At 54.6% G+C, this 27,771-nt stretch overlaps 2 protein-coding genes across 2 annotated transcripts; one reads left to right on the top strand and one right to left on the bottom strand.

Annotated features, from left to right (window-relative positions):
• Window positions 1-54: 54 nt before the first annotated feature.
• Window positions 55-6,248, top strand: NR2F6 (nuclear receptor subfamily 2 group F member 6). The gene is made up of 4 exons (XM_056512370.1): window positions 55-103; window positions 153-257; window positions 1,077-1,637; window positions 5,231-6,248. Exons 1-4 carry the CDS (start codon window positions 55-57, stop codon window positions 5,503-5,505), a joined length of 990 nt encoding a protein of 329 aa, XP_056368345.1. The 3' UTR covers window positions 5,506-6,248.
• Window positions 6,249-8,454: 2,206 nt separating this feature from the next.
• OCLN (occludin) lies at window positions 8,455-27,450 on the bottom strand. Its single transcript, XM_056512369.1, is given in 9 exon segments — window positions 8,455-9,047; window positions 9,143-9,184; window positions 10,697-10,868; window positions 12,153-12,362; window positions 14,003-14,031; window positions 14,033-14,119; window positions 19,781-19,939; window positions 25,153-25,889; window positions 27,015-27,450. Coding segments are annotated over 8 exon segments (1,536 nt in total). The 5' UTR covers window positions 25,888-25,889; window positions 27,015-27,450; the 3' UTR covers window positions 8,455-8,945.
• Window positions 27,451-27,771: the final 321 nt, after the last annotated feature.

Below are 27,771 nucleotides of genomic sequence, written 5' to 3'. Positions count from 1 at the left end.
ATCCAACAGGATCTACATGGGATTGAGATGAAGATCCAGTAGGATCCGTGTAGGATGAGGATGCAAATCCAGTTGGATTTTTTGGGTTCAGGGTGCAAATCCAGTAGGATCTTTTGAGGCTGGATATGAAAATCCCAACTCTCTCTTCTTAGCCGTGCAGCGGGGCCGGATCCCCCCCAGCCCCTCCAGCAGCAGCCCCAACCCCCTCCCCAGCGCCGAGTTCTCCAACGGGCAGCCGGTGTCGGAGCTGATCTCCTGTAGGATTCTTTGGGTTCTAGATGAAAATCCTGTAGGATTTTTTGGGTTTAGCATGACAATCCTGCAGGATTTTTTTCGATGGGGATGAAAATCCAACAGGATCTACACGGGATTGAGATGAAGATCCAGTAGGATCCGTGTAGGATGAGGATGAAAATCCAATTGGATTTTTTGGGTTTAGCATGACAATCCTGCAGGATTTTTTTCGATGGGGATGAAAATCCAACAGGATCTACACGGGATTGAGATGAAGATCCAGTAGGATCTGTGTGGGATGAGGATGCAAATCCAGTAGGATTTTTTGGGTTCATGTTGCAAATCCAGTAGGATTTTTTTCGATGGGGATGAAAATCCAGTAGGATTCGCATGGGATCGAGATGAAGATCCAGTAGGATCTTTGTAGGATTGGGATGAAAATCCTGTAGGATCCTTGCGAGATTGGGATGAACATTCTGTAGGATTTTTTGGGCTCAAAATGAAAATGCTGTAGGATTTTTTGGGTTTAGCATGAAAATCCTGTAGGATTTTTTGCGATGAAAATCCAACAGGATCTACATGGGATTGAGATGAAGATCCAGTAGGATCCATGTAGGATGGGGATGGAAATCCAGTTGGATTTTTTGGGTTCAGGCTGCAAATCCAGTAGGATTTTTTACGATGGGGATGAAAATCCAGTAGGATTCGCATGGGATTGAGACGAAGATCCAGTAGGATCCATGTAAGATGACGATGCAAATCCAGTTGGGTTTTTTGGGTTCAGAGCGCAAATTCAGTAGGATCTTTTGGGTTAGCATGAAAATCCTGTAGGATTTTTTGAGATTGGACGCTAAAGTCCCAACCCTCTCTTCTCACAGCCGTGCAGCGGGGCCGGATCCCCCCCAGCCACTCCAGCAGCAGCCCCAACCCCCTGCCCAGCGCCGAGTTCTTCAACGGGCAGCCGGTGTCGGAGCTGATCTCGCAGCTGCTGCGCGCCGAGCCCTACCCGGCGGCGCGCTACGGCTCGCAGTACGCGCAGCACGGCAGCGTCATGGGCATCGACAACATCTGTGAGCTGGCCGCCCGCCTGCTCTTCAGCACCGTGGAGTGGGCCCGCAACATCCCCTTCTTCCCCGAGCTGCCCGTGTCGGACCAGGTGGCGCTGCTGCGGCTGAGCTGGAGCGAGCTGTTCGTGCTGAACGCGGCGCAGTCGGCGCTGCCGCTGCACATGGCGCCGCTGCTGGCGGCCGCCGGCTTCCACGCCGCGCCCATGGCGGCCGACAGGGTGGTGGCCTTCATGGACCAGATCCGCGTCTTCCAGGAGCAGGTGGACAAGCTCAACCGGCTGCAGGTGGACTCGGCGGAGTACAGCTGCCTCAAGGCCATCGCGCTCTTCACGCCGGGTATGGCGGCGGGGGGTTTTCTTGGGGGGGTTTGGGGTGGGGAGGGTTTGGTGGGGTTTGGGGTGAGGAGGGAAGGGTGTGGTGGGTTTTTGAGGGGTTTGGGGGTTTGGGATAGAATAGGGAGAGGTTGTCCCGGGTTTTGGGGGTTTGGGATTGAATAGGGAAAAGTTATTGCAGTTTTTTCCCAAAGTTTGGGGGCTTGGGATGAGGAGTGCAGGGTTTTCTGGAGTGTTTGGGGTGAGGAGGGAAGGGTTTTGTGGGGTTTTGGAGGGTTTGGGATTGAATAGGGAGAGGTTGTCCTGGGTTTTTCCTGAAGTTTGGTGGGTTTGGGATGAGGAGGGAAGGGTTTGGTGGGTTTTTAGGGGGTTCGGGGTGGGGAGGGAAGGGTTTGGTGGGTTTTTTGAGGGTTTGGGATTGAATAGGGAGAGGTTGTCTCAGGTTTTGGGGGTTTGGGATTGAATAGGGAGAGGTTATCGCAGTTTTTTCCCGAAGTTTGGTGGGTTTGGGGTGAGGACAGAAGGGTTTGGTGGGTTTTTGGGGTGTTTGGGGTGAGGAGAGAAGGGTTTGGTGGGTTTTTGAGGGATTTGGGGGTTTGGGATAGAATAGGGAGAGGTTGTCCCGGGTTTTTGGGGGGTTTGGGATTGAATAGGGAGAGGTTGTCTTGGGTTTTTCCCGAAGTTTGAGGGGTTTGGGGTGAGGACAGAAGGGTTTAGTGGGTTTTTGGGGGGTTTGGGGTGGGGAGGGGAGGGTTTGGTGGGTTTTGGAGGGTTTGGGATTAAATAGGGAGATGTTGTCCCGGGTTTTTGGGGGGTTTGGGATTGAATAGGGAGAGGTTACCGCAGTTTTTTCCCAAAGTTTGGTGGGTTTGGGGTGAGGACAGAAGGGTTTGGTGGGGTTTTAGGAGGTTTGGGGGTTTGGGATTGAATAGGGAAAGGTTGTCTCAGGTTTTGAGGCTTTGGGATTGAATAGGGAGAAGTTACCGCAGTTTTTTCCCGAAGTTTGGTGGGTTCGGGGTGAGGACAGAAGGGTCTGGTGGGTTTTTGGGGGGTTTGGGGTAAGGACAGAAGGGTTTGTGGGGTTTATTGAGGGTTTTGAGTTTGGGATTGAATAGTGGGAGGTTGTCCTGGGTTTTTCCTGAAGTTTGATGGGTTTGGGATGAGGACAGAAGGGCTTTGTGGGTTTTTGGGGGGTTTGGGGGTTTGGGATTGAATAGGGAGAGGTTGTCCCAGTTTTTTCCCGAAGTTTGGTGGGTTTGGGATGAGGAGGGAAGGGTTTTCTGTGGTGTTTGGGATGAGGACAGAGGGTTTGTGGGGTTTATTGAGGGTTTGGGAATGAGGATGGGAGGTCGTCGGAGGTTTTTCCCAATATTTGAGGGATTTGGGATGAGGAGGGAAAAGTATTCCTGGGTTTTTCTGAGGGTTTGGTGTTGGATCCAGAGTTGGGATGGGGTGGGAGGGGGTGTTTGGGGGGTTTTGGGTGAGGAGGGAAGGGTTTTGTGGGATTTTTTCCCCCCATAAATCCCCAGCCATTCCCTATAAATCCTGGGACATTCCTGATGGATTTTGGGACATCCCCCATAAATCCCAGGGACATTCCCCATAAATCCTGGGACATACCCTATAAATACGAGGCCATTCCCTATAAATCCAAGGACATTCCCTATAAATTTTGGGTCATTCCCCAATGAATCCCTGGGATGTTCCCTATAAATCCAAGGACATTCCCAATAGATTTTAGGACATTCCCCTATAAATCCTTAGACGTTCCCTATCAATTTTGGGACATTTCCCATAAATCCTGAGCCATTCCCCTATAAATTTTGGGACATTCCCAATAGATTTTAGGCCATTCTGCTTAACTCCTGGGGAGTTACTCCTGTACATGTCCAGGACACTCCCAATGGATTTTTGGACATTCCCTATAAGTCCCAGGACATAACCTATAAATCCTGGGACATTCCCTAACAATTTCAGGACATTCCCTATAAATCCTGAGCCATTCCTTATAAATTTTGGGACATTCCCCATAAATTTTAGGCCATTCCTCTATAAATCCCAGGACATTCCCCTGTAAATTCTGGGACATTCCCTAACAATTTCAGGACATTCCCTATAAATCCCGAGCCATTCCCCTATCAATTTTGAGAAATTCCCTACAAATTTTGGGCCATTCCCTATAAATTTTAGGACATTCCCAGTAGATTTTGGCTCTCTCCCCTAACCCCCCTGTCCCCCCCAGACGCCTGCGGGCTGTCGGACGCAGCACACATGGAGGGACATTCTCTATAACTCCTGAGCCATTCCCTATCAATTTTGGGACATTCCCTATCAATTTTGGGACATTCCCAGTAGATTTTAGGACATTCCCAGTAGATTTTAGCCCTCTCCCTAACCCTCCTGTCCCTCCCCCAGACGCCTGCGTGCTGTCGGACGCACATGGAGGGACATTCCCCTATAAATTTTGGGACATTCCCCTATCAATTTTGGGACATTCTCTATAACTCCTGAGCCATTCCCTATAAATTTTGGGACATTCCCAGTAGATTTTAGAACATTCCCAGTAGATTTTGGCCCTCTCCCCTAACCCCCGTGTCCCCCCCAGACGCCTGCGGGCTGTCGGACGCGGCGCACATGGAGGGACATTCTCTATAAATTTTGGGACATTCTCTATAAATTTTGGGACATTCTCTATAAATTTTGGGACATTCCCAGTAGATTTTGGGACATTCCCAGTAGATTTCAGCCCTCTCCCTAACCCCCCTGTCCCCCCCAGACGCCTGCGGGCTGTCGGACGCACGTGGAGGGACATTCCCCAATAACTCCTGAGCCATTCCCCTATCAATTTTGGGACATTCTCTATAAATTTTGGGACATTCCCAATAGATTTTAACACATCCCCTAACCCCCGTGTCCCCCCCAGACACCTGCGGGCTGTCGGACGCGGCGCACGTGGAGGGACATTCCCTATCAATTTTGGGACATTCCCTATCAATTTTGGGACATTCCCAGTAGATTTTAGCCCTCTCCCTAACCCCCCTGTCCCCCCCAGATGCCTGCGGGCTGTCGGACGCGGCGCACGTGGAGGGACATTCTCTATAAATTTTGGGACATTCCCTATCAATTTTGGGACATTCCCAGTAGATTTTGGGACATTCCCAGTAGATTTTGGGACATTCCCAGTAGATTTTAGCCCTCTCCCTAACCCCCCTGTCCCCCCCAGACGCCTGCGGACTGTCGGACGCGGCGCACGTGGAGGGACATTCCCAGTAGATTTTAGGACATTCCCTATAAATTTTAGGACATTCCCAGTAGAGTTTGGCTCTCTACCCTAATGTCCCCATGTCCCCCCCAGACGCCTGCGGGCTGTCAGACATGGCGCACGTGGAGGGACATTCCATATAAATTTTAGGACATTCCCAGTAGATTTTGGCTCTCTCCCCTAACCCCCCTGTCCCCCCCAGACGCCTGTGGGCTGTCGGACATGGGGGGACATTCCCTATAAATCCCAAGCCATTCCCCTATAAATTTTGGGACATTCCCAGTAGATTTTGGGACATTCCCAGTAGATTTCAGCCCTCTCCCTTTCCCCCCCAGACGCCTGCGGGCTGTCGGACGCGGCGCACGTGGAGGCCCTGCAGGAGAAGGCGCAGGTGGCGCTGACCGAGTACGAGCGCTCGCAGTTCCCGGCGCAGCCGCAGCGCTTCGGGCGGCTCCTGCTGCGGCTGCCGGCGCTGCGCGCCGTGCCCGCCTCGCTCATCTCCCAGCTCTTCTTCATGCGCCTGGTGGGCAAGACGCCCATCGAGACCCTGATCCGCGACATGCTGCTGTCCGGCAGCACCTTCAACTGGCCCTACGGCGCCGGCCAGTAGGGCAGGAGGGGAGGGGAGGACGGGAGGAGAGGGAGTGGTGGGTTGGAGCGGCGCCGGGAATGGCGCTGGGAATGGTGGATTTGGGATTGGCCAAAAAAAACGGACTGGGAATTGGTCAAAATGCCGGATTGGGAATTGGCCGAAATGTCAGATTGGGATTGGCCAAAAAAACGGACTGGGAATTGGTCAAAATGTCAGATTGGGAATTGGCCAAAATCCGGACTGGGAATTGGTCAAAATGCCGGATTGGGAATTGGCCGAAATGTCAGATTGGGATTGGCCAAAAACTGGACTGGGAATTGGTCAAAATACCAGATTGGGAATTGGCCAAAAAACCGGATTGGGAATTGGTCAAAATACTGGATTGGGATTTGGCCAAAATCCGGACTGGGAATTGGCCAAAATGCCGGATTGGGAATTGGCCAAAAACTGGACTGGGAATTGGCCAAAATACCAGATTGGGAATTGGTCAAAATACTGGATTGGGATTTGGCCAAAATCCGGACTGGGAATTGGCCAAAAAACCGGATTGGGAATTGGTCAAAATACTGGATTGGGATTTGGCCAAAATCCGGACTGGGAATTGGCCAAAATGCCGGATTGGGAATTGGCCAAAAAACTGGACTGGGAATTGGTCAAAATACTGGATTGGGGAATTGGCCAAAAAACCGGATTGGGAATTGGTCAAAAAACCGGACTGGGAATTGGTCAAAATGCCGGATTGGGAATTGGCCGAAATGTCAGATTGGGATTTGGCCAAAAACTAGACTGGGAACTGGCCAAAATGCTGGACTGGGAATAGCACCAGGAATGCAGGATTGGGAATTGGCCAAAATACCAGATTGGGAATTGGCCGAAATGTCAGATTGGGATTGGCCAAAAACTGGATTGGGAATTGGCCAAAATACCAGATTGGGAATAGCACCAGGAATGCAGGATTGGGAATTGGCCAAAATACCAGATTGGGAATTGGCTGAAATGCTGGACTGGGAATTGGCCAAAATGTCAGATTCTGATTTGGCCAAAACACTGGACTAGGAACTGGCCTAAACACTGGATTGGGAATTGGCCAAAAAACCGGACAGGGAATAGTGCTGGGAATGCCAGATTGGGAACTGGCCAAAACACCGGATTGAGAATTGGCCAAAATGCCAGATTGGGAACTGGCCAGAAATCGGACTGGGAATAGTGCCAGGAATGCCAGACTGGGAATTGGCCAAAAACCGGACTGGAAATAGCACCGGGAATGCCAGACTGGGAATGGCAACGGGAATGCTGGATTGGGAATAACCCCAGGAACACCAGATTGGGAATTGGCCAAAACACCAGACTGGGAATAGCACTGGGAATGCCAGATTGGGGATTGCACCAAGAACGGGAAGAGCACCAGGAATGCCGGATCAGGAATTGGCCAAAACACCGGAACAGCCCCGGGAATGCCGGATGGGAATAACGCCGGGAATGCCGGATTGGGAATTTGCCAGAATTCCGGATTGGGAATTGGCCGGATCGCCGGTGCTGCCAGAACGGGGCTGAGCCCTCAGGGGGTGTGGCTGGATGGGTTTGGGGTTGTTACCAAAAATTTTGGGGTCCTGTCATTGTCCCAAAAAGTTTTGGGGTCTTGGCATTGTCACCAACATTTGAGGGGTTCCAGCATTGTCACCAAGAGACTTGGGGTCGTGGTGTTGTCCCCAAAAGACATCCCAATGTTGTCCCAAAAAGTTTTGGGGTCCCAGCTTTGTCACCAAAAGATTTGGGGTCCTGAGGTCATTCCAAAAACTTTTGGGGTTCTGGTGTTGTCACCAAAGGTTTTGGGGTTCCACTGTTGTCCCCAGAAGAGGTCCCAACGCTCCCCTAAAATGTCCCAACTTTGTCACCAAAAGATTTGGGGTCCTGGCGTTGTCCCCAGAAAGTTTGGTGTTGTCACCAAAGGTTTTGGGGTCCCAATGTTGTCTCAAGAAGTTTTGGGGTCCTGGTGTTGTCCCCAAAATTTTGGGGTCCTGACATTGTCACCAAAGGTTTTGGGGTCCAAAGATTGTCCCCAAGGTGTCCCCAAGGATGGAGGGGACACCCCAGGGACACAGAGCACCCCCAGGACTGTTCCCCCCACTGCTGGCACCGGGATTTTGGGATTTGGGATTTCAGGATTTTGGGATTTCAGGATTTTGGGACGATCCCAACCGATGGAATCCTCGCTCCGCCATATAAACCCGTTAATTAATTAATGAATGCCAATTAAAGACATTTCCTACAACCCTGGAGGTCTGGAATGAGCCAGGATTCGGGATTTCAGGATTTTGGGATTTCAGGATTTTGGGATTTCAGGATTTGGGATGGTCCCCGGCCGATGGAATCCTCGCTCTGCCATATAAACCCGGTAATTAACGCTAATTAAAGACATTTCCTACAACCCCAGTGGTCTGAAATGAACCAGGATTTGGGATTTTGGGATATGGGATTTTGGGATTTGGGATTCCAGGATGATCCTGACCAATGGAATCCTCCCTCCCCCATATAAACCCATTAATTAATTAACACAAATTAAAGACATTTCCTCCAACCCCAAGGGTCTGGATTTGGGATCTGGCAGAAAAATTGGGATTGGGGAGATCAAACCCACCCCAAAAATAGGGAATGTTCCATAAAAACCCTAAAATTGGGATTTGGGGTTTCTTTTCCCAAATTTGGGGGGGGGGATTTGGGATTTTCCTTTCCCAAGGTTGAGGGATTTGGGGTTCCCCTCCCAAATATGGGGGGGATTTTTGGGGTTCCTCGTTCCAGGTTGGGAGGGATTTGGGATTTCTCTCCCAAGGTTTGTGGGGATTTGGGTTTTCTTTTCCCAAATTTGGAGGGATTTGGGATTTCCCCTCCAAAACTGGGAGGGTTTTTTGGGGTCCCCTCCCCAAATTTAGGGGAATTTCGTCCTCCCCATTTCGCCCCGAGCCCAAATTAAAATCAACAATTACACTTCATTTATTACAAAAAAAACACCAACAATTAAAATATTACACAATTCCCACATTTCCCACTGTTCCCTATAAAATATTTTTGGGATTTAGGTCCCAAAAAAAACCCAAAAAACCCCAAAAGGGTTTTTCTTTTGTCCTCCAAACCCCATTTTGGGACCCCCAAAACCCCTTTTAAGGCAGCCAGGGGGGTGCAAACCCCATAAAAAACCCTATTTACAACCAGGGGAAGGCACTGGGGGGGTCCCAGAGGCTGTGGGGGACATTTAGGGGAAATTTGGGGACATTTTGGGGTGAGGGTGGGGTCACACCAACATCCCCCCCCCACACCCTTGCCATTCCAAAACGAGGAATTTCGGGGGTTTTTTAAGACAAAAAAAAAAGGCACAAAATGAGGAATTTGGGGGGAGGGTTTTGAGGTGTCCCCCCCCCCCCAAAAAAAAAGTCCCTTTTTTTGGGGTGCTGGTTTTGGGGTCAGCCCCGGAGTTTGTCGTAGTCGCTCACCATCCTCTTGATGTGGAAGAGTTTGTTCCGCAGGGTTTGGGATTCCCGCTTCTTCTCCTGGTACTCGGGGCTCTGGGGAGGGATTTGGGGACGTTTGGGGACGTTTGGGGACGCAGGGGGTGAACCCCCAAAGAGGGGTGACCCCAAAAATCACCCCCAGGACTCACCCGCTTCAGGTCCTTGAGGCGATTGTACTCCTCGGCCAGGGCCTGTGGGGACACGGGGTCAGGGACAGGGGACAAGGGACAGGGGACACAAGGGACAGGGGACAGAGGGAGAGAGGCCCAAAAAAATCCCAAAAAATGTCAAAAGAAGCTGAAAAACCTCAAAAAACCCCCAAAGTGTGAGAAAAATTCTCAACGAGGATAGGGACAGGGACAGGGGGACACAAGGGACAGGGGGACACAAGGGACAGGGGACAGGGACAGGGGGACACAAGGGACAGGGGGACACAAGGGACAGGGGCCCAAAAAAAGTCCCAAAAAATATCAAAAGAAGCTGAAAAACCTCAAAAAACCCCCAAAGTGTGAGAAAAATTCTTAACGAGGATAGGGACAGGGACAGAGGGACACAAGGGACAGGGGACACAAGGGACAGGGGACACAAGGGACAGGGGACAGAAGGGACAGGGGGACAGAGGCCCAAAAAAAAGTCCCAAAAAAAATATCAAAAGAAGCTGAAAAACCTCAAAAAACCCCCAAAGTGTGAGAAAAATTCTCAAGGGGGACAGGGGGACAGGAGGGGACAAAGGGGTCAGGACAGAAGGGACACGGGGTCAGGGACACAAGGGGACAGAAGGGACAGGGGGTCAGAGGCACAAAAAAAGTCCCAAAAAACACCAAAAGAAGCTGAAAAACCTCAGAAAACTGCCCAAAAATATGTGAGAAAAACTCTCAAGGGCGACAGGGACAGGAGGGGACAAAGGGGACAGGGACAGAAGGGACAGAAGGGACAGGGACACAAGGACAGAAGGGACAGGGGGACATAGGCCCAAAAAAAGTCCCAAAAGAAGCTGAAAAACCTCAAAAAAAAAAAAAAAAACCCAAAAAATATGTGAGAAAAACTCTCTATGGGGACAGGGATGGGGGGACAGGAGGGGACAGGGACACAAGGGACAGGAAGGGACAGGGGGACAGGGATGGGACAATAGGGAGGAGATGGGGGGAAAAGAAGGGGACAAAGAGGGGACAGGGAGGGGACAGTGGGGGGGAATGGGATAGGAGGGGACAGAGGGACAGGAGGGGACACGGGACGGAGACAGGGACAGAGATGGGACAGGAGGGGACAATAGCAGGGAAAAAGGGGGACAGGAGGGCACAGAGGGGACAAGGTCAGGGGGACAGGGACACAAGGGACAGGGACAGAGGGACAGGGGGAGACAGAGGGGACGGGGACATGGGGGACAGGAGGGGACAGGGACATGGGACAATAAGGGGGGGAAAAGGAAGGGGACAGGAGGGGTCACGGGAGACAGAGGTGACAAGGACAGCAGGCACAGGGACAGAGGGGACAGACGGAGGACAGGAGGGACAGGGAGGGGCCACAGAGGGGACAAGGAACAGAGAAAGGGGATGGGGGACACGGGACAACAGGGACAGAGGGGACAGGGAGGGGACAAGGGACAGCGAGAGGGCGAAAACGGAGATAAAAAAGCGTCAAAAAGAAAGAAAAAAGGATGAAAAGAAAGGAAGAAAAACCGCGGAATAAACCCCAGGCCCGACCTGGTACTGGGCGCTGTCCTCGGGCAGCTGCTCCAGCTGCTGCTCCAGCTGTGCCAGCCGCTGCCCCGGCGCGTCCAGCTGCGCGCACAGCTCCCGGTAGCGCCGCAGCCCCGCCGCGAACTCGTCCTTGTAGCGCCGGCGGGAGGCGGGCGAGCCCAGCGGGGGGAACAGCCTGCAGCGGTTAGGCTGGGCTTAGGGCTGGGCTTAGGGCTGGGCTTAGGGCTGGGGGCGGCTTTGGGCTGGGAGCTGCTTTGGGCTGGGAGCGGCTTTTATGGGAGCGGCTTTGGGGCTGGGAGCGGCTTTGGGGTCAGGAGCGGTTTAGGGCTGAGAGGGGCTTTGGGGTCAGGAGCGGTTTAGGGCTGGGAGCGGCTTTGGGGTCAGGATCGGTTTAGGGCTGGGAGCGGCTTTGGGGTCAGGATCGGCTGTTCTGGGAGCGGCTTTTATGGGATCAGCTTAGGGCCGGGAGGGGCTTTGGGGTGGGAGCGGCTTTAGGGCTGGGAGCGGCTTTGGGGTCGGGATCGGCTGTTCTGGGATCAGCTTAGGGCCGGGAGGGGCTTTGGGGTCGGGAGCGGCTTTAGGGCTGGGAGCGGCTTTGGGCTGGGAGCGGCTTTTATGGGATCGGCATTTCTGGGGTCGGCTTTAGGGCTGGGATCAGCTTTGGGGTTAGGATCGGCTTTGGGGCTGGGAGCGGCTTAGGGCTGGGCTTAGGGCTGAGAGCGGCTTTGGGGTCAGGATCGGCTTTGGGGCTGGGATGGGCTTTGGGGCTAGATCGTCTTTGGGGTTAGGATCGGCTTTTCTGGGATCGGCTTTGGGGTTAAGCTCATCTTCGGGCTGGGCCTCAGCCCCAGCACTCCCAGTCCAGCCCAGTCCAGACCGGTTTGGACCAGTTTAGACCAGTTCAGAGCCAAACCCAGCCCAGCATTTCCAGTCCAGACCAGTCCAGACCAGTTTAGACCAGTCCAGACCAGTTCCAGCATTCCCAGTTCAGAGCCTCAGCTCAGGTCACACCCCTGTCCCCACTGTCCCCGTGTCACCTGTGCCAGTGCTGGCTGTCCCCAAGTGTCCCCGTGTCACCTGTGCCAGTGCTGGCCGTCCCCTGTCCCCACTGTCCCCATGTCACCTGTACCAGTGCTGGCTGTCCCCACGTGTCCCCATATCACCTGTACCAGTGCTGGCTGTCCCCACTGTCCCCATGTCACCTGTGCCAGTGCTGACTGTCCCCACTGTCCCCGTGTCACCTGTGCCAGTGCTGACTGTCCCCTGTCCCCATGTCACCTGTGCCAGTGCTGACTGTCCCCTGTCCCCACTGTCCCCGTGTCACCTGTACCAGTGCTGGCTGTCCCCACTGTCCCCGTGTCACCTGTACCAGTGTCACCTGTACCAGTGCTGGCTGTCCCCAAGTGTCCCCACTGTCCCCATGTCACCTGTGCCAGTGCTGGCTGTCCCCAAGTGTCACCTGTGCCAGTGCTGGCCGTCCCCGTCGCACTCCTCGCCGCTCTCGGGGGCGCTGGTGGCCTCGGTGTCGTACTGGGAGCACTGGGAGCCCTGGGACTGGCGCGACTCCTCGGGCTCGGCCGGGCGGCGCCCGCGGCGACCACGGCGGGCGGGGGGCCGGGGGTCACGGTCACGGTCACGGTCACGGTCCTCGGAGGGGCTGGGGGGGTCACTGAGGGACACGGGGACACGGGGACATCAAACACAGGGACATGGGGACATTGAACATGGGGACATCGAACACGGGGACATTGAACATTGGGGACATGGGGATATTGGGGACATCAAACACAGGGACATGGGGACATTGAACATGGGGACATTGAACATGGGGACACTGGGGATATTGGGGACATCAAACACAGGGACATGGGGGGGTCACGGTCACAGTCCTCTGAGGGGCTGGGCGGGTCACTGAGGGACACGGGGACACGGGGACATCAAACACGGGGACATGGGGACATTGAACATGGGGACATTGAACATGGGGACATGGGGACATGGGGATATTGGGGACATCAAACACAGGGACATGGGGACATTGAACATGGGGACACTGGGGATATTGGGGACATCAAACACAGGGACATGGGGACACTGGGGACATGGGGGGGTCACGGTCACAGTCCTCTGAGGGGCTGGGGGGGTCACTGAGGGGACATGGGGACATTGAACACAGGGACATGGGGACATTGGGGACATCAAATACAGGGATATGGGGACACTGGGGACATGGGGACACTGGGGACATGGGGGGGTCACGGTCACGGTCCTCTGAGGGGCTGGGGGGGGTCACTGAGGGACACGGGGACATCAAACATGGGGACATGGGGACATCAAACACAGGGACATGGGGACATGGGGACATGGGGACCTCAAACACAGGGATATGGAGACATAGGATATGGGGACATGGGGACATGAGGACACAGGGCACTGGGGGGCTTGGGGGGGGTCACTGAGGGGGCACATGGACATTGGGGACATCAAACACAGGGACATGGGGACACTGGGGACATGGGGAGGTCACAGTCATGGTCCTGGTCCTCTAAGGGGCTGGGGGAGTCACTGAGGGACATGGGGACATTGAACATGGGGACATGGGGACATTGGGGACATGGGGACATTGGCTCATTGGGTTTGGGGACACGGGACATGGGGACATGAGGATATGGGATACGAGGACATGGGGACACAGGTTTGGGGGGGTCCCGGTCCCCTGAGGGGCTGAGGGGGAGTCTTGGGGGGGACACGGGGACATCAGACATGGGACCTCCCCCTTTTCCCAACCCCTCTCCAGTTTTCCCAACCCCTCTCCCGCCCCCTCCCCAAATTCCCCCCCCCCTTTTCCCAACCCCACCCCGTATTTCCCACCCCCCAAATCCTTTCCCGACACCTCCTCACCTTTCCCCCCTTTTTCCCACCCCTCCCCACATTTCCCTCCCTCCCCTTCCCCAAATTTCCCTCTCTCCCCCGCCCCCTCCTCACCTTTCCCTCCCTTTTCCGACCCCTCCCCACATTTCCCACCCCTCCAATCTTTTCCCGACCCCTCCCCAAATTTCCCTCCCCTTTCCCGACCCCTCCCCAAATTTCCCACTCCTCCAATCCTTTCCCGACCCCTCCCCACATTTTCCCCTTTTCCCGACCCCCAAATCCTTTCCCTCCTCACTTTCCCCGACCCCTCCCCATATTTCCCACCCCTCCAAACTTTTCCCGACCCTTCCCCAAATTCCCTCCCCTTTTCCCGACCCCTCCCCACATTCCCCCCCTCTCCCCTCCCCCCCGCACCTTTTCCAGCTGTTTTTGGGGGGCTCTGAGTAGGCGGGGGGGCTGTAGGGGGGGGGCGGGCCCGGGGGTCTCTCCCTTCTCCGAGTACGCGACGGTGGCGGCCTCGTCGGGAACGCTGGTGCCGCCCGACACGTTCTTCACCTGGCACCGGCATTTGAGGGGTTAACCCCGCCGGGGGAACCGGGGAAAAACCCCCCAGGGAATTCCCGGGAAACCGCCCCGAAATTCCCCCCGGAATCCGCAAAAATTCAGAGAGAAATGGCGGGAAATTCACTGAAAATTCAGCGAGAAATCCCCGAAAATTCAGCGAGAAATCGCCGAAAATTCAGCGAGAAATCGCCGAAAATTGAGATAAAATTCAGTGAGAAATCCCCGAAAATTCAGCGAGAAATCCCCGAAAATTGAGATAAAATTCAGTGAGAAATCCCCGAAAATTCAGCGAGAAATACCCGAAAATTCAGCGAGAAATCGCCGAAAATTCGGCGAGAAATCCCCGAAAATTGAGATAAAATTCAGTGAGAAATCCCCGAAAATTCAGCGAGAAATCGCCGAAAATTCAGTAAGAAATCCCTGAAAATTCAGCGAGAAATCCCCGAAAATTCAGGAGAAATCCCCGAAAATTCCCTGAGAAATCCATGAAAACTCCAGAGAATTCTGTGAGAAATCCCTGAAAATTGCCCACGAAATCCCTGAGAATTCCCGCGGACAATCCATGGAAACCGGGGGTTGTTGTCCCACTTGGAGTCTCCCGAGTCCTCCTGGGCACCCCCAAAAACCCAAAACCCCAAAAACCCAGAAACCCCAAAACCTCAAAACCCCCAAATCCCCATGGGGAAACAGGGACAAAGGACACAGGGAGAGAACTCAGGGGTGGTGACACCCTTGGGGTGACCCCATAAAGATTTGGGGTTGGGGAAAAACCAGAAACCCCAAAAACCCAAACCCTAAAACCCCAAAAACCCTAAAACCCAAAACCTCAAAACCCCAAATCCCCATGGAGAGACAGCAACAGGGACAAAGGACACAGGGACAGAACTCAGGGGTGGTGACACCCTCGGGGTGACACCCCAAAGATTTGGGGTTGGGGAAAAACCCAGAAACCCTAAAAACCCCAAACACCAAAAACCCAAACCCCAAAAACCCAAATCCCCATTGGGGGACAGAGACGGGGACAAAGGGACAGAGGGACAGAACTCAAGGGTGGTGACACCCTCGGGGTGACCCCACAAAGATTTGGGGTTGGGGAAAAACCCAGAAACCCTAAAAACCCCAAAAACCCAAACCCTAAAACCCCCAAAACCCTAAAACCCAAACCCTAAAACCCCAAAAACCCTAAAACCCCAAAACCCCGTGGAGAGATAGCAACAGGGACAAAGGGACAAACAAAGGGACAAAGGGACAGAACTCGGGGGTGGTGACACCCTCGGGGTGACCCCCAAAAATTTGGGGTTGGGAAAAACCCAGAAACCAAAAAACCCCAAAACCCCAAACCCCCAAAACCCCAGATCCCCATGGAGACACAGCAACAGGGACAAAGGGACACAGGGACAGAACTCAGGGGTGGTGACACCCTCGGGGTGAACCCCCAAAGATTTGGGGTTGGGGAAAACCCAGAAACCACTAAAACCCAAACCCTAAAACCTCAAAAACCCTAAAACCCAAAATCCAAAAACCCCAAAACCCCCAATCCCCATTGGGGGACAGAGACAAAGGAACACAGGGACAGAACTCGGGGGTGGTGACACCCTCGGGGTGAGCCCCCAAAGATTTGGGGTGGCCCCACAAGGGACAAGGGACATCCGCCCGTCCCTGTCCCCGTCCCCGTCCCTGTCCCCGTCCCTGTCCCCATCCCCGTCCCCGTCCCCGTCCCTGTCCCCGTCCCCGTCCCTTCCTTCCGGCCCTTTGAGCGCCGCCGCTGCCGGACGCGGGGCCCCGCTTGGTGGCCTTGGGGACATCCGGCCGGACACGCCACTTCCGTCCCTGTCCCCTCCCGGGAGCCACCAGCTGTGTCCCCAAGCCCTGGTGGCCTTTTGGGGTGGCCCCAATAAAGTCCCCAAAGCGCGCGGGGACACGGCGAGAAAAGGGGAGGTGGCACTCGGGGGTGGCACCCGGGGGTGGCACTCGGAGGTGGCACTCGGGGGTGGCACTCGGGGGTGGCACTCGGGGGTGGCACTCGGGGGTGTCGCCGTGTCCCCAGAGGGACAGGAAATGCTCGGCCGGGGAGGGACTTTGAGCAAATAAACTCGGATTGAATGGGAAAGAAATGAAAATAAATCAAATGACAAAAGGGACAAAGGGCGGTGCGGCCCGAGGGGACACAGAGGGCGGGAGGGGTGGCAGTTGGGGACAGAGAGGGGACACGCTGGGGACAGGGGTGGGGGACACGGAAAGGGGATTGGGGACACAGGGAGAGGATTGGGGACATGGGGACAGGGGTGGGGACACAGAACTGGGGACACAGGGGACACAGAGAGAGGAGTGGGGACATGGGGACAGGGATGGGGACATGGGGACAGGGATGGGGACACAGAACTGGGGACACAGGGGACACAGAGAGAGGATTGGGGACATGGGGACAGGGATGGGGACATGGGGACAGGGGTTTGGGGACAGGGATGGGGACACAGAGAATTAGGGACACAGAGAGAGGGGAGTGGGGACATGGGGACAAGTTTGGGGACACAGAATTGGGGACAGAGGGAGGAGTGGGGACATGGGGACAGGGATGGGGACAGGGGAGAGGGGTAGGGACATGGGGACAGGTTTGGGGACACAGAGAATTGGGGACACGGGGGACACAGAGAGGACTGGGGACATGGGGACAGGTTTGGGGACACAGGGAGGAATGGGGACACAGCAGATTTGGGACATGGGGACAGGTTTGGGGACACAGAAAAAAGTTTGGGGACACGGGGGACACAGAGAGAGGAGTGGGGACATGGGGACAGCAGGACAGGGGTCAGGGGACACAGGGGACACAGCTGGGGACATTGGGGACACAAACCAAGGACAGGGCACAGGGGACACACAGGGAGGGGTTTGGGGACATGAGGGGACAGGCAGGGACAGAGGGACAGGAACGGGGACACACGGACACAGAGACAGAGGGACAAGGGACAAGGACAGGGACATTCCCGCCCCTCCCCTGCCAGGACAGAGGTGACAAACCCGGGCCAGGCTGGGGACACCGGGATGTCCCCAAGGTCCCCATCCAGCTCCCGGCGCTGCCAGTTCCGGGTTTTCCCGGTGCCACCTCCCGGTTAATCATTGGCCAGACCGAAACCGGCGCTGTCACCTCCCCTGTCCCCTCCCCTGTCCCCTCCCCTGTCACCTCCCCTGTCACCTGCCCTGTCACCTCCCCTGTCACCTCCCCTGTCACCTCCCCTGTCACCTCCCCTGTCCCCAAGCTGTGTCCCCAAACCCTCTCGATGTCCCCAAACTCCCCCCAAAATCCCCACACAAAGTCCCCAAATCCTCACTGAAGTCCCCAAACCCTCCTGGTGTCCCCAAATCCTTTCTGGTGTCCCCAAACCCATCCCCCAATGTCCCCAAACTCTCTCTGGTGTCCCCAAATCCCCCCCAAAGTCCCCAAATCCTGTCCTGTTGTCCCTTTCTGGTGTCCCCAAATCCGCCCTAATGTCCCCAAACTCATCTCCCAATGTCCCCAAACTCCCTCTGGTGTCCCCAAATTCCCCCCTGAAGTCCCCAAACCCCTCCTGGTGTCCCCAAACCCCCCCCAGCCCCCCAAAGCCCTCCCCACACTCCCATCCCAAATCTGGGAATTTCCAGCCCCATTGGTAAAGGGCTGGGAAGGATCCCCCAGATCCCAATCCCAGAAATCCCAAAATCCCAAAATCCCAGGACTCACCCACTGCCGCACATCCAGGAAAAGGATCGAGAAGGATCCACCAGATAGATCCCAAAAATCCCCAAAATCCCAAAAATCCCAAACATTTCGGGACTCACCCACTCCTGCACATCCCGGAAAAGATGGGAAAGATTTCCCAGATTCCAAAATTCCCAAACATTCCCAAAATTCCAGGACTCACTCACTCCTGCACATGCAGGAGAAGACGGGAAGGATCCCCCAGATCCCAAAATTCCCCAAATTCCCAAATCCCAGGTCTCACCCACTCCTGCATATCCAGGAGAAGATGGGAAGGATCCCCTGAATCCCATTCCCAACATTCCCAACATTCCCAAATTCCCAGACCCCGGGTCTCACCCACGCGTCCACATCCAGGGAAAGGATCAGGAAGGATTCCCTGGATCCCATTCCCAACATTCCCAAAAATCCCCAAATCCCATGACTCACTCACTCTTGCACATCCAGGAAAAGGACTGGGAAGGATCTCCCTGAATCCCATTCCCAACATTCCCAAAAATCCCAAAAATCCCAAAATTCCAAAAATCCCAAAATCCTGGGACACACCGACTTCTGAACATCCAGGAAAAGACAGGAAGGATCCCCCAGATCCCAAAAATCCCAAAAATCCCAAAAATCCCAAAATCCCAGAAATCCCAAACATTTTGGGATTCACCCACTCCTGCACATGCAGGGAAAGATGGGCAGGATCCCCCAGATCCCAAAATTCCCCAAATTCCCGGGACTCAGCCAGGCATCCACATCCAGGGAAAGGATCAGGAAGGATTCCCTGAATCCCATTCCCAACATTCCCAAAAATCCCAAAATCCCAGAAATCCCAAACATTTTGGGACTCACTCACTCCTGCACATCCAGGAAAAGACGGGAAGGACCCCACAGATCCCAATCCCAAAAATCCCAATAAATCCCAAAAATCCTGGGATTCATCTACTCCTCCACACCCGGGAAAAGATGGGAAGGATCACCTGGATCCCATTCCCAACACTCTCAACATTCCCAAAATTCCCAAAATTCTCAAAATCCCAAGACTCACCCACTCCTCTACTCCCATTGGAAAAGGGCTGGGAAGGATCCCCTGAATCCCATTCCAAACATTCCCAACAATCCCAAAATCTCAAAATTCCATGACTCACTCACTCCTGCACATCCAGGAGAAGACGGGAAGGATGCCCCAGATCCCAACATTCCCAACATTCCCAAATTCCCAGACCCCGGGTCTCACCCACGCGTCCACATCCAGGGAAAGGATCAGGAAGGATTCCCTGGATCCCATTCCCAACATTCCCAAAAATCCCCAAATCCCGGGTCTCACCCACTCCTGAACATTGAGGAAAATATGGGAAAGATTTCCCAGATCCCAAAATTCCCAAACATTCCCAAAATTCCATGACTCACCCACTCCTGCACTCCCATTGGAAAAGATGGGACGGATCCCCCAGATCCCAATCCCAAAAATCCAAAAATCTCAAAATCCTGGGACTCACCCACGCGTCCACATCCAGGAGAAGGACTGGGAAGGAACCCCTGAACCTCATTCCCAAAAATCCCAAAAATCCCAAAGTCCTAAACATTTTGGGATTCAGCCACTCCTGCACATCCAGGAAAAGGATTGGGAAGGATCCCCTGAATCCCATTCTCAACATTCCCAAAAATCCCAAAAATCCCATGACTCACTCACTCCTGCACATCCGGGAGAAGCCGGAAAGGATCCCCTGAATCCCAGAATTCCCAAAATCCCAAAATCCCGGGTCTCACCCACTCCTGCACATTCAGGAAAAGATGGGAAGGATCCCCCAGATCCCAAAATTCCCCAAATTCCCAAATCCCAGGACTCACCCACTCCTGCACATCCAGGAAAAGACGAGAAGGATCCCCCAGATCCCGAAATTCCCAAAATTCCCAATCCCGGGTCTCACCCACTCCTCCACGTCGGGGCCCTCGGGGCCGGCCGGGATCCGGTCCCACTGGATGTTGTGTTTCCCGAATTTCCAGATCCTGCTGCGGGTCTTGTGGGCGAAGAGGCAGATGAGGCACAGCAGGAGCACGATCAGGAACCCGCAGGCGATGGCCACGGCCTGGAAAAAACGGGATTTGGGAATTCCCAAAAAATCCATGGGATGGGATTGGTCAGGCGATGGCCACGGCCTGGAAAAAACGGGATTTGGGAATTCCCAAAAAACCCATGGGATGGGATTGGTTAGGTGATGGTGACAATCTGGGAAAAAAACTGGATTTGGGAATTCCCGAAATTCCCATGGGATTGGTCAGGTGGTGGTGACAATCTGGGAAAAAATGGGATTTGGGAATTCCCGAAATTCCCATGGGATTGGTCAGGTGGTGGCCAAAGTCTGGGAAAAAACGGGATTTGTGAATTCCCAAAATTCCCATGGGATTGGTAAAGTGATGGTGACAGTCTGGGAAAAAAACTGGATTTGGGAATTCCCAAAATTCCCATGGGATTGGTCAGGTGGCGGTAAAAATCTGGGAAAAAATGGGATTTGGAGAATTCCCAAAATTCCCATGGGATTGGTCAGGTCATGGCGACAGCCTGGGAAAAAATGGGATTTGGGAATTCCCAAAATTCCCATGGGATTGGTCAGGTGGTGGTGAAAATCTGGGAAAAAATGGGATTTGGGAATTCCCAAAATTCCCATGGGATTGGTCAGGTGAAAATCTGGGAAAAACGGGATTTGGGAATTCCCAAAAAATCCATGGGATGGGATTGGTCAGGTGATGGCCACGGCCTGGAAAAACGGGATTTGGGAATTCCCAAAATTCCCATGGGATGGGATTGGTCAGGTGGTGGTGACAGTCTGGGAAAAAATGGGATTTGTGAATTCCCAAAATTCCCATGGGATTGGTAAAGTGATGGTGACAGTCTGGGAAAAAAACTGGATTTGGGAATTCCCAAAATTCCCATGGGATTGGTCAGGTGATGGCCACAGCCTGGAAAAAACGGGATTTGGGAATTCCCAAAAAACCCATGGGATTGGTCAGGTGATGGTGACAATCTGGGAAAATATGGGATTTGGGAATTCCCAAAATTCCCATGGGATTGGTAAAGTGATGGTGACAATCTGGGAAAAAACAGGATTTAGGAATTCCCAAAAAACCCATGGGATTGGTCAGGTGGTGGTAGAAATCTGGGAAAAAATGGGATTTGGGAATTCCCAAAATTCCCATGGGATTGGTCAGGTGGTGGTGACAAACTGGGAAAAAATGGGATTTGGGAATTCCCAAAATTCCCATGGGATTGGTAAAGTGATGGAGACAATCTGGGAAAAAAACTGGATTTGGGAATTCCCAAAATTCCCATGGGATTGGTCAGGTGGTGGTAAAAATCTGGGAAAAAATGGGAATTTTGGGAATTCCCAAAACTCCCACAGGATCAGCAGGAATTGGGACTTCCATCCCTGAAATCTGTGTGGCGGTGGATGAGCACGATCCCAAAGATTCCCTGTGCTTCCCAAATCCCAAACCTCCCCAAATCCCAAACATTCCCAAAATCCCAAACCTTCCCAAAATCCCAAACCTTTCCTGTCCTTCCCAAATCCCGGGATGGGGCCCCTCAGGGATCCCAGAGATTTTGGGGCTCCAGAGAGGATTGGGATCGAGGGGCTGATTTCCCATGGGGGTGGGAAAATTGGGGATTTGGGAAGGACAGAGGAGATTTGGGATTGGGATGGGGGAATGTTTTGGACTGGGGAACATTTGGGATTTGGGAAGAACAGGCAGCATTTGGGAAGGACAAAGAAAGGTTTGGGATTTGGGAAGGACAGAGAAAAAATTGGGATGGGGAAAGGACAGGGAAAGGTTTGGGATGGAGAAAGGATGGGAAATGTTTTGGGCTGAGAAAAATTCGGGATTTGGGAAGGACAGGGAAAGGTTTGGGATTTGGGAAGGATTTGGGATTTGGGAAGGATTTGGGAAGGATTTGGGGGGATCCTGGTGCTTTGGGATCCATCCCGTGCCAGTCCCGGCACACCCGGGTTTATCCCGTGCCAGTCCCAGCACACCGGGGTTTATCCCGTGCCAGTCCCGGCACACCCGGGTTTATCCCGTGCCAGTCCCCGGTCACACCCGGGTTTATCCCGTGCCAGTCCCGGCACACCCGGGTTTATCCCGTGCTAGTCCTGGTCACACCCGGGTTTATCCCGTGCCAGTCCCAGCACACCCGGGTTTATCCCGTGCCAGGCCCGGTCACACCCGGGTTTATCCCGTGCCAGTCCCTGGCACACCCGGGTTTATCCCGTGCCAATCCCGGTCACACCCGGGTTTATCCCGTGCCAATCCCGGCACACCCGGGTTTATCCCGTGCCAGCCCCAGCACACCCGGGTTTATCCCGTGCCAGGCCCGGTCACACCCGGGTTTATCCCGTGCCAGTCCTGGTCACACCCGGGTTTATCCCGTGCCAATCCCGGTCACACCCGGGTTTATCCCGTGCCAGTCCCCGGTCACACCCGGGTTTATCCCGTGCCAGTCCCGGCACACCCGGGTTTATCCCGTGCCAGTCCCGGCACACCCGGGTTTATCCCGTGCCAGTCCCGGCACACCCGGGTTTATCCCGTGCTAGTCCTGGTCACACCCGGGTTTATCCCGTGCCAGTCCCGGCACACCCGGGTTTATCCCGTGCCAGCCCCGGTCACACCCGGGTTTATCCCGTGCCAGTCCCAGTCACACCCGGGTTTATCCCGTGCCAGTCCTGGTCACACCCGGGTTTATCCCGTGCCAGCCCCGGTCACACCCGGGTTTATCCCGTGCCAGGCCCGGGGCCGGCCGGGCTGGAATTGCCGCATTCCAACTCCAGCCCCGCGCGGGGGGAGCGGGGCCGGCCCGGGCGGGAACGGGAACGGGAACGGGAACGGGAAGGGATCTGGGATTGGTTTGGGGATTCAGAGTCCCAGGAACGGGTTGGGATCGAGATCCGGGAATGATTTGGGATCAGGATCTCGGGAATGATTTGGGGATTCAGGATCCCGGCAATGATTTGGGATTGGGATCTGGGAATGATTAGGGAATTCAGGATGGCCGGAACGGTTTGGGAACTCAGGATCCCGGGAATGATTTGGGGTCGGGATCCTGGGAATGATTTGGGGATTCAGGATCCCGGGAATGATTTGGGATCGGGATCCCGGGAATTATTGGGGATTCAGGATCCCGGGAATGATTTGGGGTCAGGATCTCGGGAATGATTTGGGGATTCAGGATCCCGGGAATGATTTGGGGATTCAGGATCCCGGGAATGATTTGGGGTCGGGATCCCGGGAATGATTTGGGGATTCAGGACCCCGGGAATGATTTGGGGATTCAGGATCCCGGGAATTATTTGGGGTCGGGATCTCGGGAATGATTTGGGGTCGGGATCCCGGGAATGATTTGGGGATTCAGGACCCCGGGAATGATTTGGGGATTCAGGATCCCGGGAACGATTTGGGGTCGGGATCCCGGGAATGATTTGGGGATTCAGGATCCCGGGAATGATTTGGGATCGGGATCCCGGGAACGATTTGGGGTCGCTGCAGTTCGGGGCTGGCGCGGGGCAGAGCGGGGGGAGGCGAGCGAGGGGGCGGGGCTGATTCCCAAATCCCACATTTTTCCCGTCCTTCCCAAACCCCAAACATTCCCCAATCCCAAACCTTTCCCGTCCTTCCCCAATCCCTGTTTTCCCCCAGCCCGGCTCCGCTCCGAGGTTTTTACAGCCGGGAGAGCAAAGTTCCCGAAACCGGGACCGGGCTCGTCCCTCCCCGAAACTCCCGGCACAGGCGGCGGCGTTTGCCCCGGGATTTCCTGCACCCGGGATTGTCCCGGGATTTCCCATATTCCCGGATTATCCCTGTTTTTCCCACATCCAGGATTGTCCCGGTTCTTCCCAGCTCCGGATTGTCCCGGTTTTTCTCTCGCAGGATTATCCCGGTTTTCCCACATTCCTTCATTGTCCCGGGTTTTCTCTCCCCGGATCGTTCCCGTTTTTCCACAACCCAGGATTGTCCCGGTTCCTTTCTCCCAGCCCTGCATTATCCCGGTTTTCCCACATTCCTGGATTTTTCCCACAGCCTGGGACTGTCCCCATTTTCCCACATTCCCCGATTTTCCTGGATTTTCCCGGTTTTTCCCAAACTCATCCCATAAATCCCGCTGACCCCATAAATCCCGCTCATCCGGGATGGAGGCCAGGACACCCCGGCCCCAAATCCCTGGAATTCTGCGGGAAAACCCCGGGGCCGCTCAGGAGCGGCTCCTCCTCCCCCGAATCCCGTTAGGGGCGGATTTATCCCCAAATCCCGGAGATCCAACCTCGCCTGGATCACCTCCCTCACCCTGAGGGATGAGCCCGATCCCAAAGACTCCCTGTGCTTCCCAAATCCCAATCCTTTCTTCATCCTTCCCAAATCCCAAACCTTCCAAAATCCCAAACCTTCCCAAATCCCAAACCTTCCCTGTCCTTCCCAAATCCCAAACTTTCCCAATCCTTTCCCTTCCTTGCCAAATCCCAAACTTTTCCTGTCCTTCCCTTCCTTTCCAAATCCCAGACTTTCCCAAATCCCAAACCTTCCCTGTCCTTTCCAAATCCCAAACTTCCCCAAATCCCGAACCTTCCAAAATCCCAAACCTTCCCAATCCTTTTCCTTCCTTCCCAAATCCCAAACCTTTCTGTGGGGATCCCTCCCTCCTTTGGGAATTGCTGGGATCGGGATCCTCATCCCTCGTTTCCTGGGGGGTCCCTCCCTCATTTTTTGGGGTTCCTTCCCCTCCTGGTGGCCCATCCTCCCCTCTCAGTAGTCCCCACTCCCGCTAGCCCTCTCTCCCCTCCTAGTTGCCCACCCTCACCTCTTGGTAGTCCCCACCCTCGGTAGCCCGCCCTGCCTTCCCGGTGGTCCCCGCCCCAGTAGCCCCGCTCCCCTCCAGGTGGCCCACCCTCCCCTCCTAGTAGTCCCCACCCTCGCTAGCCCACCCTCCCTTCCTGGTAGCCCACGCTCCCCTCCCAGTAGCCCCCGCCCCGGTAACCCCTCTCCCCTCCCGGTAGCCCACCCTGCCCTCCCGGTAGCCCACGCTCCCCTCCCGGTAGACCCCGCCTCGGTAGCCCCTGTTCACGTCCTGGTAGCCCCGCTCCCCTCCCGGTAGCCCCCGCCCCGGCAGCCCCCTCTCCCCTCCTGGTAGCCCAGCCTCCCCTCCTGGTAGCCCACGCTCCCCTCCCGGTAGCCCCGCTCCCCTCCCGGTAGCCCCCGCCGCGGTAGCCCACCCTCCCCTCCCGGTAGCCCCCTCTCCCCTCCCGCTAGCCCCGCTCACCTCCTGCGGGTCCACGGTGCAGTAGTGGTACAGGTACTGGTTGAGCACGGCGCCGCCGGCGTACACCTGGCTGCACATGGCCAGCAGCGGGCTGTAGTAGTAGCCACCGCCGCTCATCTGCGCCTGGGGGTTGACTCCCACCACGTAGACGATGGTGGCCACCAGCATGACCAGGGCCAGCACGGCGCAGGCCACCAGCACCGCCAGGTAGAAGCGGCGCGATCGCGCCCCGCTGGACTTGCTCAGGCTGGCCACCAGCAGCCCCAGCTGGGCCAGGAAGCAGAGCACGGCCATGGCCATCATGAAGCCGTTGGCCGTGCGCGGGTTGGTCACTCCCCCGTAGTAGCCACCGTAGCCGTAACCGTAATTAACGCCGCCGCCGTAATAACCGGAGCCGTAAAACCCGCCCGGGCCGTTGCCAAAAACGCCGCTGCCGTAGCCGTAGCCGTAGCCGTACTCCCAGGCCAGCGTGGAGGCCACGCAGGCGAAGATGGCCACGCACAGCAGGATGACCACCGCCCCCAGCGCCCTCACTAGCCCCGGCGGCGACGACCACCGGTAGAAAAGCTGCGGCGCCTCCTCCGCGTAGTAGGAGCCGGGCGGCGGCGAGCGCGCACCGAACTCGTAGCCGAACTCGCCCGTCGGTGGCCCGTAGGTGGCCGTCGGTGGCCCGTAGGTGGCCGTCGGTGGCCCGTAGCCGCTGGCCGGGCTGTCGTAGGGTTTTTTTGGGAACATCCCTAAAAGGAGGAACAGGGACACAGGAGCTCGTGGGAGGGTCTGGGCAAGAGGAGGTGGAGGAAGGACTTTGGTCACTCCGTCATCGGCGGAGTGGCCGCCCTGAGGTGGTGGCTGGAAAGCTTTAGGGATGGTATTAAAAAAATAAAATAAAAAAAAAAAAAATAGGGAAAAGTCGCCCAAAAGGATTTGGGGGTGTCGCGAAAGAAAGCGTGGAGATCGCAGAAAAAAAATTGGAGATACCACCAAAAAAAAAAAAAAAAAATTGGAGATCCCACAAAAAACAACTTGGAGATCCCACCAAAAAAAAAAAAAATAAAAATTGGAGATCCCACAAAAAAACCTGGAAATATTCCCCCAAAATATCTTGGAAATCCCACAAAAAAAAGTCTTGGAGATCCCACAAAAAAAACCTGGAAATACTCCCCCAAAAGAACTTGGAGATTCCACAAAAAAAAATTCGGGGATACCACAAAAATACTTGGAGACCCCACAAAAGAACTTGGAGATCCCACAAAAAAAAAAAAAAAAAAAAAACTTGGAGATCCTACAAAAAAAAAAAAAAAAAAAAAAAAATCTAGGAGATCCCACCAAAAAAATCTTGGAGATCCCACAAAAAAAACCCCTGGAAATCCTCCCCCAAAAGAACTTGGGGACCCCTCCCCCAAAAAAAAAAATCCTCGGAGATTTAACCACAGAAACTTGGAGATGCTACAAAAAACCAAAAAAAACCCCCAAAAAAACCCCCCAAAACTGGAAATCCTCCCCCAGAAGAACCTGGAGATCCCACCAAAAAAATCTTGGAGATACCACAAAAGAAACTTGGAAAAAAAAAAAATTTTAAGACCCCACCAAAAAAAATCTGGGACGCGTCACAAAAAAACTTCGGGGATTCTGCAAAGAAAACTTGAAAAGCCTCCCCCAAAAATAACTTTGAGACTCCCCCCCCAAAAAAAAAAAACAACCTTGGAGATCCCACAAAAAAACCTGGAAAATCTCCCCAAAAAAACTTGGAAAATCTCCTCAAAAAAAACCTTAAAGACCCCCCCAAAAACCTCAGAGACCCCCAAAATCCTGGCGCCCGGAGCGGCCGCGGGTTTTGGGGAAACTGAGGCTCGGTGACTCACCCCGGTGTCACCTCGGTGTCACCTCCCTGTCCCCTCCCAGCAGCGCCAGGGAATTATTTGGGATTTTTGGAATTCTCCAATGGGAAGCGCTGGCCCCGAGGGTGTCGCCGTAATCCGATTTAAAAACGAAAACAGAACAAAAAAAAAAAAAAAAAAATCAAAATAATCGCCGTCAAAATGAGAATAATTAAAAATAATGATCGTTATGGAGGCGGAGAAAGTTTTGCTCCGGGTGGGGAATTTGGGGTGGGGGTCTCAAAATCACCCGAATTTTTGGGGAGTTCCCCCCCCGGCCATGTGGAGACCCCGGCCCGCAGAGAGGAAAAATGAAAAATTTGGATTTTCCCTGTAAAAAACACAACGCGGGCGGCGGTTCCGGTGGTACCGGGTTCGGGGGGACCCCGGGAGGGGTTCGGGGGCGTTTTGGGGGTTCCCAAGTTTGGGGGTTCCCGATCCCATCAGTCCCAAATGTCCCGGTTGGACCCCGCGGTTCGGCCCCACCGGGGACCGGAGCGGGAGGGGCGGGGGGCCCTGGGACACCGGGACCGGGACCAGAACCGGGACCGGGATCGGCACCGGAATCAGAACAGGAACCGGGACCAGAACCGGGATCGGGATCAGAACAGGAACCGGGATCGGGACCGGCACTAGAATCAGAACAGGAACCGGGAGCAGCACTGGGACCGGCACCGGAACCGGAATTGGGATCGGGATCGGAACCGGGACCGGAATTGGGATCGGGATCGGAACCGGGACC

The sequence above is a fragment of the Oenanthe melanoleuca genome, chromosome 28 (assembly GCF_029582105.1).
Source record: "Oenanthe melanoleuca isolate GR-GAL-2019-014 chromosome 28, OMel1.0, whole genome shotgun sequence".
Classification (NCBI taxonomy): Eukaryota; Metazoa; Chordata; class Aves; order Passeriformes; family Muscicapidae; genus Oenanthe; species Oenanthe melanoleuca.
The sequence above is the reverse complement of the archived record's forward strand: the minus strand, read 5'-3'. Positions and strand labels throughout refer to the sequence as shown.

Coding starts and splice junctions, on each gene's coding strand:
- NR2F6 (XM_056512370.1), top strand. CDS start 55: ATGAGGATGCAAATCCAGTTGGATTTTTTGGGTTCAGGGTGCAAATCC. Junction 104..152: donor GGGTTCAGGGTGCAAATCCA/GTAGGATCTTTT, acceptor CTCTCTTCTTAG/CCGTGCAGCGGGGCCGGATC. Junction 258..1,076: donor GGTGTCGGAGCTGATCTCCT/GTAGGATTCTTT, acceptor GGATTTTTTGAG/ATTGGACGCTAAAGTCCCAA.